This window comes from Equus quagga, chromosome 3 (assembly GCF_021613505.1).
Source record: "Equus quagga isolate Etosha38 chromosome 3, UCLA_HA_Equagga_1.0, whole genome shotgun sequence".
Classification (NCBI taxonomy): Eukaryota; Metazoa; Chordata; class Mammalia; order Perissodactyla; family Equidae; genus Equus; species Equus quagga.
Genome location: NC_060269.1, coordinates 3,466,756 through 3,483,107, shown reverse-complemented (window position 1 = coordinate 3,483,107; position 16,352 = coordinate 3,466,756). Strand labels below are relative to the sequence as shown.

At 47.7% G+C, this 16,352-nt stretch overlaps 1 protein-coding gene across 1 annotated transcript in view; it reads right to left on the bottom strand.

The window, feature by feature from the left end:
• The window catches only part of HADH (hydroxyacyl-CoA dehydrogenase), a 32,010-nt gene extending 23,540 nt beyond the window's left edge, over positions 1–8,470 (bottom strand). Inside the window, exon 1 of the mRNA XM_046656683.1 lies at positions 8,220–8,470. Coding sequence (XP_046512639.1) covers positions 8,220–8,351 — 132 coding nt within the window. The 5' untranslated portion in view covers positions 8,352–8,470. The remainder of the gene's footprint in view (positions 1–8,219) is intronic.
• Positions 8,471–16,352: the final 7,882 nt, after the last annotated feature.

Below are 16,352 nucleotides of genomic sequence, written 5' to 3'. Positions count from 1 at the left end.
CGGGGCCCCAGGCTGGGTCTCCCCTCCCTTCATGCTCCTGTAACACCCATGCGTACCCTGATCACTGCACCACCCCACCACACTGTGTTATCACAGGCTGTTTAGGTGCCGTCGCCCCCACTGCAGGCCCCGGAATAAATGTCATTCATCTTTGCTGAGTACCGAGACCCTGTGGCCTGGCTGTGGCGGGTTGCCAGGAAATGCTGATGGAACAAACACATCTGGTAGACAAGCCAAGACGAGATCAGGTCTCCTGAAGGTCCAGGGCTCTTGTCATCCATGTAGCTGAGGGGTTCCTCTCACAATGTGAAAGTAACTACATTATTCAGGGCTCTTCCTGAGAAAAGAAGCTCGTGTGTCCTGGATGCGAGGAAACCAAGCACAGGCATTGTTCTCTAATGAAGCCACGACTGCGCCCAGTGGGTGGCGGAGGGTGGACCACAGAAAGAAGAGGACTTTCCTCCTCCTCCCAGAGTCTGTCATGTCTCCACTAAATAAGCAGGACTCCTCCTAGCACCAACCTGAGTGACTGCAACTTAGATCGACCGCTGAGATCTCCTGTTTCACATGATAGTGACCGGCACGCTGTGAGACGTTGAGGACAAGCAGTCCGCAGTGGAAAAAGTTTTATTTGAAGGCTATGTCCTCAGCTCCAGGACTCGCCAGCCTTGGTGGAAGGCAGGCTTAGGCAGAGAGAAATATTTTTAGACTAGGGTGCTTCAGACCTGTAAAAATAGGCCGAGTGAACAGCACGCTTGTCAAAGGCCCCGAGTACTTGGGCCGCAGGGCCAAGTTGACATGCCGAGCAGAGGCACGCTGGATTCAGGTTTCTGCAAACGTACCACCAGATCTGAAGCAGCTTCCCTGAAGCCTAACTTGAATGGTGAACTACTGAGAACTCCGTCAGCTGGTCCAGGGAGGTGTCCCATCTGCCCCTAACTAGAGGAGGGCTGAGTTTCATCAGCATGTTCTCTCAGAAAAACTGCAGGGGCCGGCCCTGTGGCCTAGTGGTTAAGTTTGGGGTGCTCTGCGTCAGCAGCCCAGGTTCGTGGGTTTGGTTCCTGGGCAGGGACCCACACCACTCATTAGCCATGCTGTGGCAGTGACCCACATACAAAATAGAGGATGACTGGCATACAGCTGGCTCAGAGCAAATCTTCCTCAGGGGGAAAAAAAAAGAAAAATTGCAAAGCTGTGCAAACTCGCTGACACACCCAAATTCTGACTTCCTCCCAATCCTCAGAATGCATGCAGCAAGTCAGCACTCTCCATGCTGACTGCGCCCCAGAGGCAGCTGTGCCTTCACACCAACGCCTGGCTTTGGGTTCTCATGACTGGATCCAGGGAGGAAAAAGTCATAAATCAGGTGTATCTCTCAGATCTGGCAGTGCTGGCTCATGCTGATCTCTGTTGCGCAACCCCCTGAACCCGGTCAGCAGCAACAGTGGTCTTCAGAAACTTCCACATCAGAAAAGGGCACTCTCCTGAGGCTTTCAAACACCGCCACCACCATAACTAGCTGGTTTGTTCTTAAAAGAGTTAAGTTCATTGGCTGGCCTCCTTTTTTGGACTTGGATATTTATATCTCAGAAAGTATTTCTGAAAAGCCAAGGATATGTGTCTCCATTTTTAGACAAGAAGTCTGTTAAATTCACAATTTTTTAAAAAATTCAATAAGCATCTGGATTTGATAACAGAGAAAATATCTTCTCTCCCAGGACACTCCCTTCCCCTCTCCCACAAATTCTGGAAAGGAGAAGGGATAACTGGCCATGTTGATGTCCAGTTATCCACCAACTCAATTATATGGAAGGCCCTCTGAAAGAGGTTGCCACGACGGACACTTCTGAGCAGAGGAGAGAGCTACCAACCCAACTTGCCCTCCGGGAAGACGCACATGGCAATGTGTGTCAGGATGAGTAGATTTTTCCTATTAGTTTTTGCTGAAAAGGACCAATCAAAAGGCTCTCTCGGGGCTGGCCCCATGCCCTAGAGCTAAGTTCGGCGCACTCCACTTTGGTGGCCTGGGTTCGGTTCTTGGGCACAGACATACACCATTTGCCAGCAGCCATGCAGTGGTGGCGACCCACATAAAAAATAGAGGAGGACTGGCATGGATGTCAGCTCAAGGTGATCTTCCTCAGCAAAAAGAAGGCTCTCACAACAGTGCAGGTACCGTACCAGTGCCTGGTCCAGGAATCACAAAGCAGAGAGCAGGGAAAGAGCCCTCCTCAGAGAGGAGAGCCCAGAGCCTCTGCAGTATGCAGGAGACTCTGACCCCGACCCCACCTGCAGATGCACATGGCTGGGGGAACAACAACGGCAAGGACAGAGGGAGGATGCTCTCCAGGAAAGCTGGAGGGGCACAGGGAGGGAACAAGATGCATTCACTAGGTCTTGGCAAGTGAGCTTGAGTCTGTTATGGACAGAAAGATGCAGCAGAGCATCCAGAGGGAGACAACCAGCAGGTGACTCATTTTGAGTCCAGAGCTGAGCACAGGTGAAGCTGACACCTGTTGATCCCAGACACCCACAAAGGATGCCCTTGCTCATGGAGGCCACACTTCTCCCCACAAGACAGCAGAGGCCAGAGGTGCAGGCAGAAATGTGATCTTCTCAGCCTCGGGGTCTCTGGCCAGCAGCACAGGAGTTGAGAGACCCCAGACCCAGCCCCCTGCTCCGCCTCTGACCCCTGACCCCAAATGCCATCTCTGCAGGGGTGATTATTATAACAGTCGCATGAAATGATAGAAACATCAAACTACTCTGAATACAATAAAGTGTCACATTTGTAGAGTGTTAGGTGCGAGGCTCTATTGAACCTGAACACGTAACACCCAAAATCGCACAAACGGAACACTAAGATCCTCCTTCTCAACAACCCACACAACAGTCTTAAACCTTTAGCGCTGTTTGAACTCCCCATGTCTCCCTTTCAAACATCTTCAAAGCCAGTTAGGAGAATCTGTGTGTGTATGTGAGGAAGATCAGCCCTGAGCTAACATCTGCTGCCAATCCTCCTCTTTTTGCTGAGGAAGACTGGCCCCGAGCTAACATCCATGCCCATCTTCCTCTACTTTATATGTGGGACACCTACCACAGCATGGCTTATCAAGCAGTGCCATGTCTGCACCCGGGATCCAAACCGGCAAACCCCGGGCCACCGAAGCGGAATGTGAGCACTTAACCGCTGCGCCACTGGGCCGGCCCCAGGAGAATCTTAAATGAGAGAAGTCATGCCTGGACCAGATCTGATGGATCTACATTTCCTGAATGGTCACCACTGAACACGCTGGGCGACTCTGAGCACTTAGCTCCTCGGACCCTCACGACACTGCGAGGCGGCTCCCATCTCTCCCAGGAAAGGAAGAGGCAGAGAGGGGTTCGGTGACGGGCCCAAGGTTCCCACATCCAGGAGAGGAAGGGCCGACACCTCCCTCCTGCCCACTTTCAAGTGCTGTACCACGCTCAGCAGAAACCAGCACACTGCCTCACTAGGTAACCCAGGGGAGACGTGGCGTAGAGAGCAGGGGCATGACCTTCCTGGCCCCAGGAGACCCAGGCAGGGAGGGGGTGCCCAAGGTGGACACAGGGAGAAGAGAGAAGGAGGAGGAAGGAAATCAGAAACTCAAGCAAGGGTCAGGCAGTGCGAGGCTGGACCTAGGGGACCTGGCGGAGAAAACCCACAACCTGACCTGGGTGCCGCTTGCGCTCTACAACACCCAAACTATATCCCGGGCTTCTTTCTTCTTCGCCTGGCAGCCGTCCTCCTCATGCAGCATCTGCAGCCCTGTCCCAGGGGCAACGACTACTACGCTGACAGAGGCTGGTTTCCCCATCCCAGGACATCACGAGAGCAGAGGAGGGCCCAGGGAAGAAGTGGCCACCCCGGGGATGAGCGGTGAACTTCCTGACAAGCACGATCACACACCCTCGACGAGGAAAGAACACCTGGGAACAGAAACGCTCCCTCCCAGAAGGACAGGAAAAGGAGAGCTCACAGCCAGTGACTGCGCCATCTCCTGCGACCCTGAAACTTGTCCCAGGCCACCGCAGTCTCCAAGCAAACTTCAACAGAGACGCGCTCACTGCAGCAACAGAAAAGAGGCAAACCAAGAACAACACAAAGCGATGCAGACCACACTTCTCTTCGGCACCAGAAACTCCAGAGTCGGGGGCCAGAGAAGAGATGGGTGGGCAAATTCAGCGGCTGGGGAGAAAAGCAGCTTCGGGTCCACGGGAGTCCTCCTCAAGCACGGCAGAGCAACACCAACGCCGGGGAAACGTCCACCTGCAGCTTAAGATGCCCCCCCGCCCCCAACTTCCAAGGAGTTCTTTCCAGAAGAAAGGTGTACTTTTGGCTTTTTAAGAGGGAGACACACACAAGCTTTGGGTGAGAAGGACCGGGCCCCAAACCCCTTCAGGACGCAAACTCTCTCACACCCTCGAAGGTGTAGGTGGCGCACTAAGGAAGGCTGCACAGAGAGCGCAGAGAAATCGGGGCCCTGAAGTGCCATTCCCAGGGAGCCCACAGGCTCCTCACCAGACACCTGGGGAAAGCTCCAAGCTCCCTGGGCCCCTTGGGTGGAAAAGACAAGGGCCGAGCAGAGCTCAGAGAGGACGCGTTCTATAAACTGGAGAAGCGCACCGTCAGCAGGTTTCTTCTCATGAAGCAAAAAGCAGCCTGTGCTCCCTCGCGGGTCTTTTAATTCTGTACACTTTCTTGCCACCTAAGTACCAGGCTAAAGATAAAGTGGCAATCAGAACCAAGGCAGAGGCACATAATGATGCCCACATAATGGGCAAACACACAAAATGCGTTAACCTGACTTAAATATTAACCTGCAGGCTGAGGGATTTTTTTTTTTTAATGTAAAACAAACAAAAGAAATGACAGGCCAAGTAGACCCTCCCGGAGAACACAAATGTACAAATGGCCCGTGCTCTGATCAAACGTAACCGAGCACGGACCTCACTCATCTTAAATTGCTTAATTGCTTGAGAGAAGTGTCAGGCTCCCACAAAACCTATTCAAATTTTTTTCATCCTACTCAGCATGAACTGGAACATATGGCAAAATGATAAATTTTTAAAAAATTAAAATTGTAAACAGAACTATACCTTAATTAAAATTAAAACTGCAGGGGCCCCATGGCCGAGTGGTTAAGTTCAAGCACTCCGCTTCAGTGGCCCAGGGTTTTGCTGGTTTGGATCCTGGGTGTGGACCTAACACTGCTCATCAGGCCATGCTGAGGTGGCGTCCCACATAGCAGAACCAGAAGGTCCTACAGCTAGAATATACAACTATGTACTGGGGGGCTTTGGGGAGAAGAAAAAAAACCAGGAAGACTGGAAACAGATGTTAGCTCAGGGCCAGTCTTAAAAAAAAACCTACAGTCACGTGCCACATAATGATGATCCGGTCAAGGACGGACCGCATATATGACGGTGGTCCCATAAGATTGGTACCATATAACCTAGGTGTGTAGCAGGCCATACCATCTAGGTGTGTGTAAGTGTACTCCATGATGTTTGCACAAGAAGGAAACCGCCTAACAACACATTTCTCAGAGCATGTCCCAGGTTGTTAACGACGCATGACTATAGTTAGAGACAGTTCAGGAGAGTGAAGATAAATGCATAACTTAGATGCCAGCCTGTGCTTATGCTTTTAAGGCTTTTCTGAGGATTTACACTGCAGGGAAGATAAAAAGCGCCTTCCCTCTTTTCAGAGGTCCCAAGCTGCAGTATCAACTGGCACGTACCTCCAAGATTAAGCAAGATGCAACAGAATCATGACCATTATTTTCCATCTAACTATGACACCTACCTCAGCAGCAACGATCAGAGATGGAGTAGATAAGAGAGCAGAAGGACAAAGAGAACTGCCAGAAGATAACAATCACAGAGGCAGCTAACATTGTGTGAACTCTTATCAGGAGCCAGACACCATGCTGAGCACCTGACACGCACTAGTTCGTTCATCCTCTCCATCTCCTGCGAGGCTAGCACTAGTTATCAGTCCTACTCTACAGATGAGTAAACCGAGGCTTTCCCACGTCAACACAGCCAGCGTGAGGGAGAGCCAGCATACAGGTCGTCCCATTGCCCCACACTGCACTGGAGCCAATCTACACGAAAACACATTAACTAACTAGTTGGTGGCACTCAATAAGCAAAACAGATTCACCCTGTGCAAACGCTGTAGGTCAAGGAGCACAAAGAATGAGGCAATACTCCTAGGACGACAGGCTGAAGGGGAGAGAGCAGAACAGATGAGCTGACCCACTGGAAACACCCCTGAAATCAACCAGCTGGCTGACAGCAGCACAGACGTTGCACAGGAAAGCATGAGTCCCCTCCACAGGATTAGAGCTGTCACCTAAAGTGGCTGAGGCTCTTTTAAATCCTGTTATGTACGATGGAACTACTGTTCCTTACGACCGGCCACTTTTAGACTTCTGGTCTTCAACAACTTTTAGAACGACAGCTCCATTATGTTTCCAACCTATGGGGTAAATAACTCTCTTTTTCCCCCCCTAAGTTTGAAAAGGGACTCCCTTGTCCGACTACTTAAGGATTTGATCTACAAGTCTGTGTTCCTATCAATGTCAATTATTTCTCCTCCCGTCGCCTCAGATGAAAGCTCCAATACCATACCCATCATTTTAGGTGCTACCTCTGTGCTTTTTCATGCAACCTAACACCCTTTTTTTATGGTATCCAGTAATGGACGCAGCATTCCAGGTTCTGAGCTATCTGACTTTGTACAAAAGTTGAGGTGATGCGTTCTACCTAGTTTCTACTTAGTTTCTAACCCTCTTCCATGGACGCCTTCAAGACACGGTCCACAATCGTTTCTGCGTCCATTTCCTATGTTGTCACTTGAGGCTAAAAGCCCTAATACCTTGTCAGTAAGATGTTGTCTAATTGTTTTTAAACAAATACATTATTTGATACCTGCACACAACAAATCTCACTCTCACAGCCTTGGGAAATTCTGTTGGAGCAGGGGTACAAGTGCACTCAACCCAAACTTCCTCCTAGGATCACATACTATAATATATGGAACTTTAAAGAGACCCACTCCTCTTCATGTGTCACACAGATTATGGGGACACCACAACCTAGCAGCCAGGGCAACCACACCATAAAAAGAGGAATGTATGTCCAAAATCATGATCTCAGAAGAAAGAAATGGAGACTGTAAGATGCAGACCGATAAAATGGTTATGAAATACACGTTAGGAGAAAATGCGATCAAATTAATGTGTTGCAAAAAAGTTGCAGGGAGGGGAAAACCAAGAAGCGTAATAAAAGATTTTCTAAAAAGCAAGCATGGAAGTGTGAAGTTGGTAGGAGACAGACACTGAAAAAACTAAACTCTTCCACGACTGGAGCCACTGCACCTGAGCCCTCCGCTAAAAAAAGTTAGGTAAGTGCCGCCCCCAACCATACAAGTTGCAAAAGGGCTGAATTGCTAAAAATACAATCAGCTAAGATAGGAAAATCTATAGGTTCTCCAACAGGAGCTGGAATGTAACCACTAAAAGGAAGTCAGTGACAGGCAAGTATCCCAGCATTCGGGTAACCAAGTGCGCAACGACCCTGAACCACAGCTCAGCTGGACCTGGGCAGAGTCCCGCAGAGCGGAGACTCCTCCCGGCCCTCACCCCTTTATCTCCCCCGCCACCCTCCCCAGCGCCCAAGCCGCGCAGCTCCCGCAGAGAGGGCACGAAGTCAAAGGTCGCCCAAGCACTGCAGCTGCCAGGATCCCAGGACCTGCCAAGCCCTGATTAGGAAACTTCACGCTGTGCTACAGAGGTGATAACTTTGTAACCCAGCAAGCAAAGGAAACCCCCGGCGGGAAGAAAGGAGACGCGTCAGGGAGGGTAGAAAGCCGCTCTGACAACGACTGCAGAATTGCAACAACTGATCGAAAGGTCCTGGAAGCCAGCGGGGCTGACGGCGAGCGGCCACTCCACCCGTGCACATGCACACTCTTCTCCGCACCGCTTGGGCCAAAGTGCATGCCCGACCGCCGTCGGGCCCGGGAGCGGGTGGAACCCAGGGACCAGGAAACAGGCTCGGCCCGGGACCCGGGCCCTGGGGGCGGAGACTCGGGCCCGCACTCCGGACCTCCAGGGCGGGCCAGCCGATGGCCCTCGCGCTCCCATCCCAGGCGCGCGGCACGGAGCGGGCGCTGCGGGGGCGCTCACCTGCGCGATGCCCGCGCCCATCAGCCCGCCGCCGATGACCGTCACGTGCTTGACCATGATCTTCTTGGCTGCGGCCGACGCGGCGGACGAGGAGGACATGGCGCGCACGAACTGCCTGGTGACGAAAGCCATGGTGCGGAGGCGGGGGCTGCGACGAGCCGGGCGGAGAGGGTCGCCGGGCGCAGCAACAGCAGTTCAGACCTCGGGGGCGGAGGCCCAGGCGCCCGTCGCCCCGCGCCCAGTGCGTGGCCGTGACGTGCTCGGCGGCGGGCGGGGACTCACGGCGCGCTCCTCCCACTGGCCCAGACGAACCCCGCCCCCGCGCCCCGGGCGTGGCCGTGACGTCATCGGCGGCGGGCGGGGACTCGCGGCGCGCTCCGCCCATTGGCCCAGACAAACCCCGCCCCCGCGCCCTGGGCGTCGCCGTGACGTCCTTGGCGGCGGCGGGGCTCGCGCTCTAACGTCCGGGCCGGACGCCGGGCTCACGTGGTCCGCCGGGCACCCTCTTCCGCCGCCTGGCCGGCTGGCTGGTCGCGGGAGAGTGTTCGCGCGGGGTAGCCCCTCCTCGTAGAAGCCCCCGCTGGTACCCGATGGAGACGGGGTCTTGCCTGCTACCTTCTCGCCGTGAGACTGGTGCACTTCTCGGCGCCGAGTACATACGGGCTCTTGGCTGCGGGCATCAGACCCCAAATAAGCGCCCTGCGTTCACGTCACCGAATACCCAACTCCAGGGGTGCTCTTAATCCGGCGCGTATTGATTCCACTGAAACGGAAGGAAACAAACTGCCCACGCCCAAAAACAAATGTGCGGAGACCAGGAGTCTCGATGCATGGATAAGGCCTAGGGCAGGGAGAGGGAGTGACCTTGGGTCACCCGTGCAGCTCCGTGAGGTGGACGTGTGATCGCTCAAGGTCGAGGAGCGATCTTTGTGGTGGAACTGATAATAGAATCATGGGAAAGGGATGTCTGTCCAAGGAGTGCAAGACTTGATACCAACCAGGCCAATCTTCTGTGAATAATCCTTCGTTATTGTACCTTAGTGATACAGAATTATTGCTTAGTTTTTAAATATGTGATAAAGATCCACAAACTCACCCTGCAAACAGGAGTCAGCCTCCCCCATTAGAAGTAACCGTGGTAGTGAATCCTGTGTCCACCATTCCTTTGTGTTTCTCTCATTTTTATAGCTAATTCCGTAAGAACATGGGAGAAGCGCTGTTGCTGAGCACTCGTTAGGCTTGGGACAATACAAAGAGGATCCTCCTGGCTGAGGAGACAGTGTTACATCCAAATAATGAAAGTTCGTGGGGTGCCAGAACGTAGGGAATGCAAACGCCCATGGGACTAGAAATGGAAAAGGAAGATCACAGAGAGAAACCTAGAAGTTGAAGCATGAGTCAATTTTTGAGGAAAAGAGAATTCTAGGAGCAGCAGCAGCACATGCAAAGGTAGAAAGAAAAGAAACTATTGCTACGGAAAAAGGGGAGGAATTGGGTGTGGTTAGAGGTGAAGCTAGGATGGTAGATGAGGAGGACTCCCTGGTAATTCCTCAGGTGGATTTTAACTTTTTGTTCTCGTTTGCAAGTTGTGTCTAATGTAAGGCCAAACAGTCTAATAAGAGTTGTAGAGGAGGAATTGTCTTCCTCCACCCTCTAGGTCCTTCTGGCTGGTCTAAGAATTAAATTGACATGAGGCAGAATAACAGGAGAAAATGAAACAAAGTTTAATAACATGGGAGAAACCCAGGAAAACTGAGTAACTTGCCAAAATGGCCAAAGCAACCACCTTAAGTACCATCTTCAGCTAAAGACAAAGGAGGATGTTGGGGGTAGTAGTTTGGGACTTCCGAGGGGAGGAAGGCAATTTACTGGAGATGGGAAAGCAAATGTTTAATAAACGGGTGTTTGTTTGACTGCCTATAGACAATGTGACCAGAGAGAGAACTTTGCTAAAAATGGGCTTAGCAAGGATCCTCCCAGTCTGTCACACTCTGGAGTTATCTGTGGTGATGGCCTGTCCTGGGGACAGGCCTTTTGTCTTGAATTCTTACAGGCAGTTAGGGGGAAGGTTAAAGTTTCTTTCAGAGTCTTTTGTCCTTAAAAATAATGAAGCCGGGGGCTGGCTGGTGGTGAAGCACTTAAGATCATGCACTCCACTTCAGCGGCCTGGGGTTTGCCGGCTCAGATCCCCGGGCATGGAATCAATGCACCATTTATCAAGCCATGCTGTGGTAGGCATCCCACATATAAAATAGATGAAGATGGGCACAGCCAGTAGCTCAGGGACAATCTTCCTCAGCCAAAAGAGGAGGATTGGCAGCGGATGTTAGCTCAGGGCTAATCGTCCTTAAAAAAAAAAAAACAGTAATCAAGCCAAAGAGACACATTTTGGAGTGGGCAATTCTGATCCCCCCCAGAGTGTCGTTGCCGTAAATTTTTTCAAATGTAACAGTGCCTGAGTATGGTACACTTTCAGATCTGTGATTTGTTTTCCTCAGGAAAGAAAGTATAACCATGGCCGTGTTTCTTAGCGATTCTCAAATCTGAGGCCGTCTGTGTTATGTGAAGCTATGATGTAATGAAAGGAGCACTGGGCTGCATTAGGAGGCCTGGCTCTGTCCCCTGTGTGCAGTATGACGTCTGCAGACACTGCCCCTCCCTGCGCTCCAGAGTCCTTGTCTCTCGGAAGAAATGGTTGGACGGATAGCTTACATTCTAGCCACGAAGAACCAAAGTTGCTTTTCCTAACTTCTGAATTATCTTTCATAAAGATCCCTGTTGCCAGTTTATTTATAAATGCATTAAAGTCTATAATTTTTTGACTATACTTTGATGATATAGTATTTGACTATAATTCGCAGACATCTTCAGAGCCCAATATTTAGAAGAATGAGACTGATAGTGACTCTTTGTTTCATTTTTAAAAGTAAAATCCTTGATTTTGGATTACAGGTAAGTTCTTCATTGTTTTATGTGAGCAAGAAACATGATCCTAGGGGCTGGAAAAATCAGAGGTGACTAGAACATGATCTTTGCCTTCAAAGGCTCGTAATTTAGAAGGAATAAACATGGAAATACATCATGACAGCAGTGTTGTAAGCGCTTTCCAGAGGGGAATGCAGGGGCTGTGGGGTCTGGGGTTGGGCAGTGGCGGGGCGGGGGGGGGCGGTGGGGTGGGCGCAGTCACAAGGGTAAAACTAACATTTAATGAATGCTCAATTTGCCAGACTCTGTGCTAAGCATTTCACGTGTATTATCTCATCCACTCCCATCAGTCTTACGGGGTATGTCACTATTTTTATCTTCACTTTGCGTGTGGACAACTGAGGAGGGTCACTCACCTGAGAGATCTGATGGGGGAAGTAGGGAGCCTGGTCTGAAACCCAGGTCTTCCTGAGGGTAAAGTGGTTGCTCTCAACCCATGTCCAAAACTACTTCCTCATGAGGGAGCTGTTACAGCCGAGTCAGGAGGATGATTAGAAGGTTTCAAGCAGAGAAAGAGTTATAAGGACATGCCAGACAGAGAGAAAAATGTGTATGTGGACTGAGAAGGAACCGAGGATGGAGAGTGGTCTGGAAATACTATTAATGTAGAATAACCACACAGGGTTCTTCTAGGGGAATGAAGATGGAATTGAGAAAGGAGGCAGAGGCCAGATCAGGGTGGACCTTTTTGTGAGAGTCATGACCACAATTACTTTTAATTTTTTTCAATTTTTTAATTTATAAATAATTACAAACTTGTAGAAAAGTTGCAAGAATAAGAATAGCGCAAAGAAACACATATATGCCTTACCCATATTTACCTATTGTTCATATTTTACTGCGTTTGCTTTATCACTTGTTTTATCTTATCTATTATCCCTATCTACATTAGCTATCTATAATAGATAAGAATTATATAATATAGAGAGAGCTATATAATTTCTGAATCATTTGAGGGTAAGTTACACACATCGTGGTCCTTTATTATAATATTTCAGTGTGTATTTCCTAAGAGCTGGGTGATTCTCTTACGTAACCACAGTACAGTTATCAACTGTAGTAAATTTAATATTGATATAGCATTTCTGTGTAATAGATCACTTGTATTCTAATTTAATTAATTGACCCAAAAATGTCCCTTATTTATTTTTTTTCTTTCCAGTACTGAATCCAGTTTAGGGGCAGGTATGGCAGTTAGTTGCCAAGTCTCCTTCTCTCTTTTTTAAAACAGCAGCTTTATTGAGGTTTTAGTTAGTTGGTTTTTATTTTTATGTTTAGGCCCTGGCTTTTCCATGAACATTGTGTTTGTGTACCAGGAAACTATATAAAGGGCTTAAATATCCTTGGAAGAGATCTTTCAAAAACTATAATAATTGACAACTCACCACGAGCCCCTAAGTATCAGGTGGGAAGGCGTTGGTAAACAAATTCCGATTGAAAACATACAGTGAGGACAAATGCTGCCCAACAGATGTGATGGGAGAGGAACAGAAGTTTCACTGGTGGAATTTCCCCATTTAGTGTCATCTTTTAGAATTAGAAATGCCGAATTGGGATATTCCTTTTGGAAAATTTTCTTTTAAATGAAGCACAACATAAATGAAGAAAAATCTGAGTAGCAAATCTGAATAAAAAGGAACTATAAGATACATGTCATTTAATAGCATTCTTACCAGCTGTTACATTAGTAATTTAATCATAAACATATTTGAGAATTACAAATAGCTTCACCATATTCTTCTGGTCTGTTTGATTTGACATTCTGAAAGATTTTCTTAGACTATTTTGTCAATATATTTGTACCCTTTGTCAATGTTTCTTTGAAATACAACTATAACTGGAGATGAGCCATCCTTGCAAAATATATTTTACCTTATGAATGTATTCATGTGATATGTCTGTGATTTGTTTCACAATAAATTAGTGCAGAGTGGGGATGGTGGGAAGTGGGTTAGGTAGAGATGAAACAAAATTGTCCTTAACATCTGTATGTGTTTAAAAATGCCCATAATGAAAAGTAAAAGAAAAGAAGGGGAAAACTGCTTATGGTATTGAAGTGTGTTCCATATCAGACACTACCTTTATTTCTTGCATTTTGAAATATGTTTTTAAGAATTTCTTCTTGGTTCCTAGATAAAATCATTTCAATTATCCTTCATCTCAAACATAATATTCGGCCTAAATGTTAAAGATATGTTATCCTAGAGATTATTTATTATGAAACAAACATGGCTTGCATTCTTGTTTTCAGACTCCTCTTCAATGAAATAGCTTCAAGTCAATTTGTTATGTTCCTACCATGTTTCAGGTTATCGGCTAGTTTTTGGGAATGAGATTTATTTTACATATAATAAAATTCACCATTTCAAGTGTGCAATTCAATAATTTTTACCAAATGACACAAGCATCACTATAAATCAGTTTTAAGACATTTTCATCCCCCCAGTAAGAGTCCTATGCCCATTTATTCCCACTCCCAGCCCTGGGCAATCACTGATCCACTTTCTGTCTCTATATATTTACCTTTTGCGAACACTTCATGTAAACAGGGTCATATCATGTGTAGTCTCTCAACGTAATGTTTTTAACTGTGATTTATTTGTGGCATACCACGTTTCAGTAGTTTGCTCCTCTTTGGTATCAAATAGTATCCCATTGTATGGATCTACCACGTTGTCTATTCAGTCACTGGTTGATAGACATTTAAGTTGTTTCCAGTTGCAGACTATTGTAAATAATGTTGCTATGAACATTCACAGGCAAGTCTTTGTGTGGATGTGTGTGTTCATTTCTCTTGGGTAGACGCCTGAGGGTGGAATTGCTGGGAGGTATGGTAGTTTAACGTTTAACTTTTTGAGAAACCCCCAAACTGATTCCAGAGTGACTACACCATTTTATATAACCATTGTCGACATGTAAGTGTTCCCAATCCTCCACATCTTCACCATCACCTGCTATTTTCTGTCTTATTTGTCATAGTCACTCTAGTGTGAAATGGTATCTCCATGGTTCTATTTTGGATTTCCCTAATTACTAATGATGTTGAACATCTTTTTATGTGCTTATTAGTCACATGTTGAGAACCACTGATCCAGCTGAATTCTATTCCGTGATAGCAAGGGACCTCGAGGCCCAAAGAAGTGAAGTGCTTACCAAAAGTTACACAGAGCGAGGAGTTGCAGAGCCAGGGCTTCACTCCAGGTGCCGTTTTCCAGTTCAGTTCTCCTTCCCCGAACTGTATTTACTCCCGGATACATCACTATAGATGAGGAGCAGAAAAGCAGGGAGGAAAGAGATGCCCAGAAACCCAACTCCCTCCATATGGGAGCTGCAGAGGGAATGAGGGGCTATTAGGTTATTAGTTCACGGACACAGCCAAGATGCTCGACGTGGGAGGCTGTAATGATGGTGTAGGAAAGCCATGCAGAGACCTCAGAGATCCCCTCTCCAAACCTTTGACAGATGAGAAAACTGAGGCCCAGAGAGGTCATCTGGCCAGTTGCTGGCAGGGGCAGGACTTGGGACTCAAGTGCGCCACGCTCCTAGTCCAGTCCTCATTATCCCACTGTCTTCGCCTTTCATCCCAGCTCCACTCACCTGAGGCAGCAGCTCTCAGCACCAGCTTGAGCTCTGGTCCCTGGGAGTTTCTGCCTAACTTACTGGAAGGAGCAAGGCCTCATTGTTTTCCATACAATTACATTTCTCACTAACAGAGCAGAAAGAACACACCACTCATACAGCTAAGTGGTATTCAACTGATCTCAGGCCCCAGAGAAAATATCTTTAACTTGCAATGTAACTCTTGCCATTAAGACTTTTTAATAGGAAGATCTTTATTCTTCCACAATTGAGCAGCAAAAAGCTTTTCAACACAGTTTATAGAGTGCTTAAAACCTGATGGTGGTAGCACTTCTTATTTTTAAAGAATCCTCCTTAGGCTTTTCTTTTCTTTTTTTAATGTACAGGGAAAGAACTATAAGAATAGCTTTTCATTTAGGCCAAATTCTTCTTCATCTTAAAGTTTTTAACAGAGCTTGGTATATACTAGCCATTGAACATATTTCTTAGTGAATAAGTGAATAGTTTAAAATAGATGAACGTTTAAAAACAATACCATTTAGCTTAGGTGGCAGAAACAACAGGAAGTAGGAATCCTTCCTTTGATGTTTCAGGTTGATCCTTAAAATTTGGCATTTGCTCCCAATTTTTTTTGTCCATATGGTCGAATCAGACAAGGCATCAGAACACACAGGTTCTGGTTCTGGGTCCACGAGCCATTGGGCTGGTCACTTCACTTCTGAGCCCTCCACCTCCTCATCAGTTAGGAGAATAAATTACATCATCTCTACACTTCGTTTTAGCTCAAAATTCTGTCATTTATAAGCCCTCGCCTATCACAGTTTTATACTAAAAAAATAGACAAATTTGACTTCATCAAAATTAAAAACTTGTGGGCTGGCCTGGTGGCATCATGGTTAAGTTCCCAGCTGTGAACCTACACACCACTCACCAAGCCATGCTGTGGTGGCGTCCCACATACAAAATAGAGGAAGATTGGCACAGATGTTAGCTGAGGGACAATCTTCCTCAGGAAAAAAATAATAAAATAAAATAAAATAAAAACTTGCACATCTAGGGGCACCTCTGCCCAGAGTGGAGGAGATGGCGGGAACTGAGGGTTTAAATAAGCAGGTTAATGTTAAAAGTGAGGACAGCTCTGGAGGAAATCATGTGGGTGATGGGATTAGGGAGGTCTCAGTCTATTCTGGCTGCTGTAACAAAAATACCACAGACTGAGTATCTTAAATAACAAATTTATTTCTCACAGTCCTGGAGGCTGGGAGTCGGAAATCAACGTGCCGGCAGATTCAGTGTCCGGCGGTTACTTCCTGGTGCATGGACAGCCTTCCTCACACTGCATTCTCACGTGGCAAGAGGGGTGAGGGGCTCTCTGGGGTCTCTTTCCTAAGGACTCTACTCCCATTCATGGGGCTCCACTCTCATGACATAATCACCTCCCAAAGGGCCCACCTCCAAATACCATCACACTGGGGATCAGGTTTCAACAACTGGGTTCTAGGGGGACACTAACATTCAGTCTAGAGCTGGGAGCTCTCAGAAAAGCCACCCTGAGGAGCTGACCTCTGA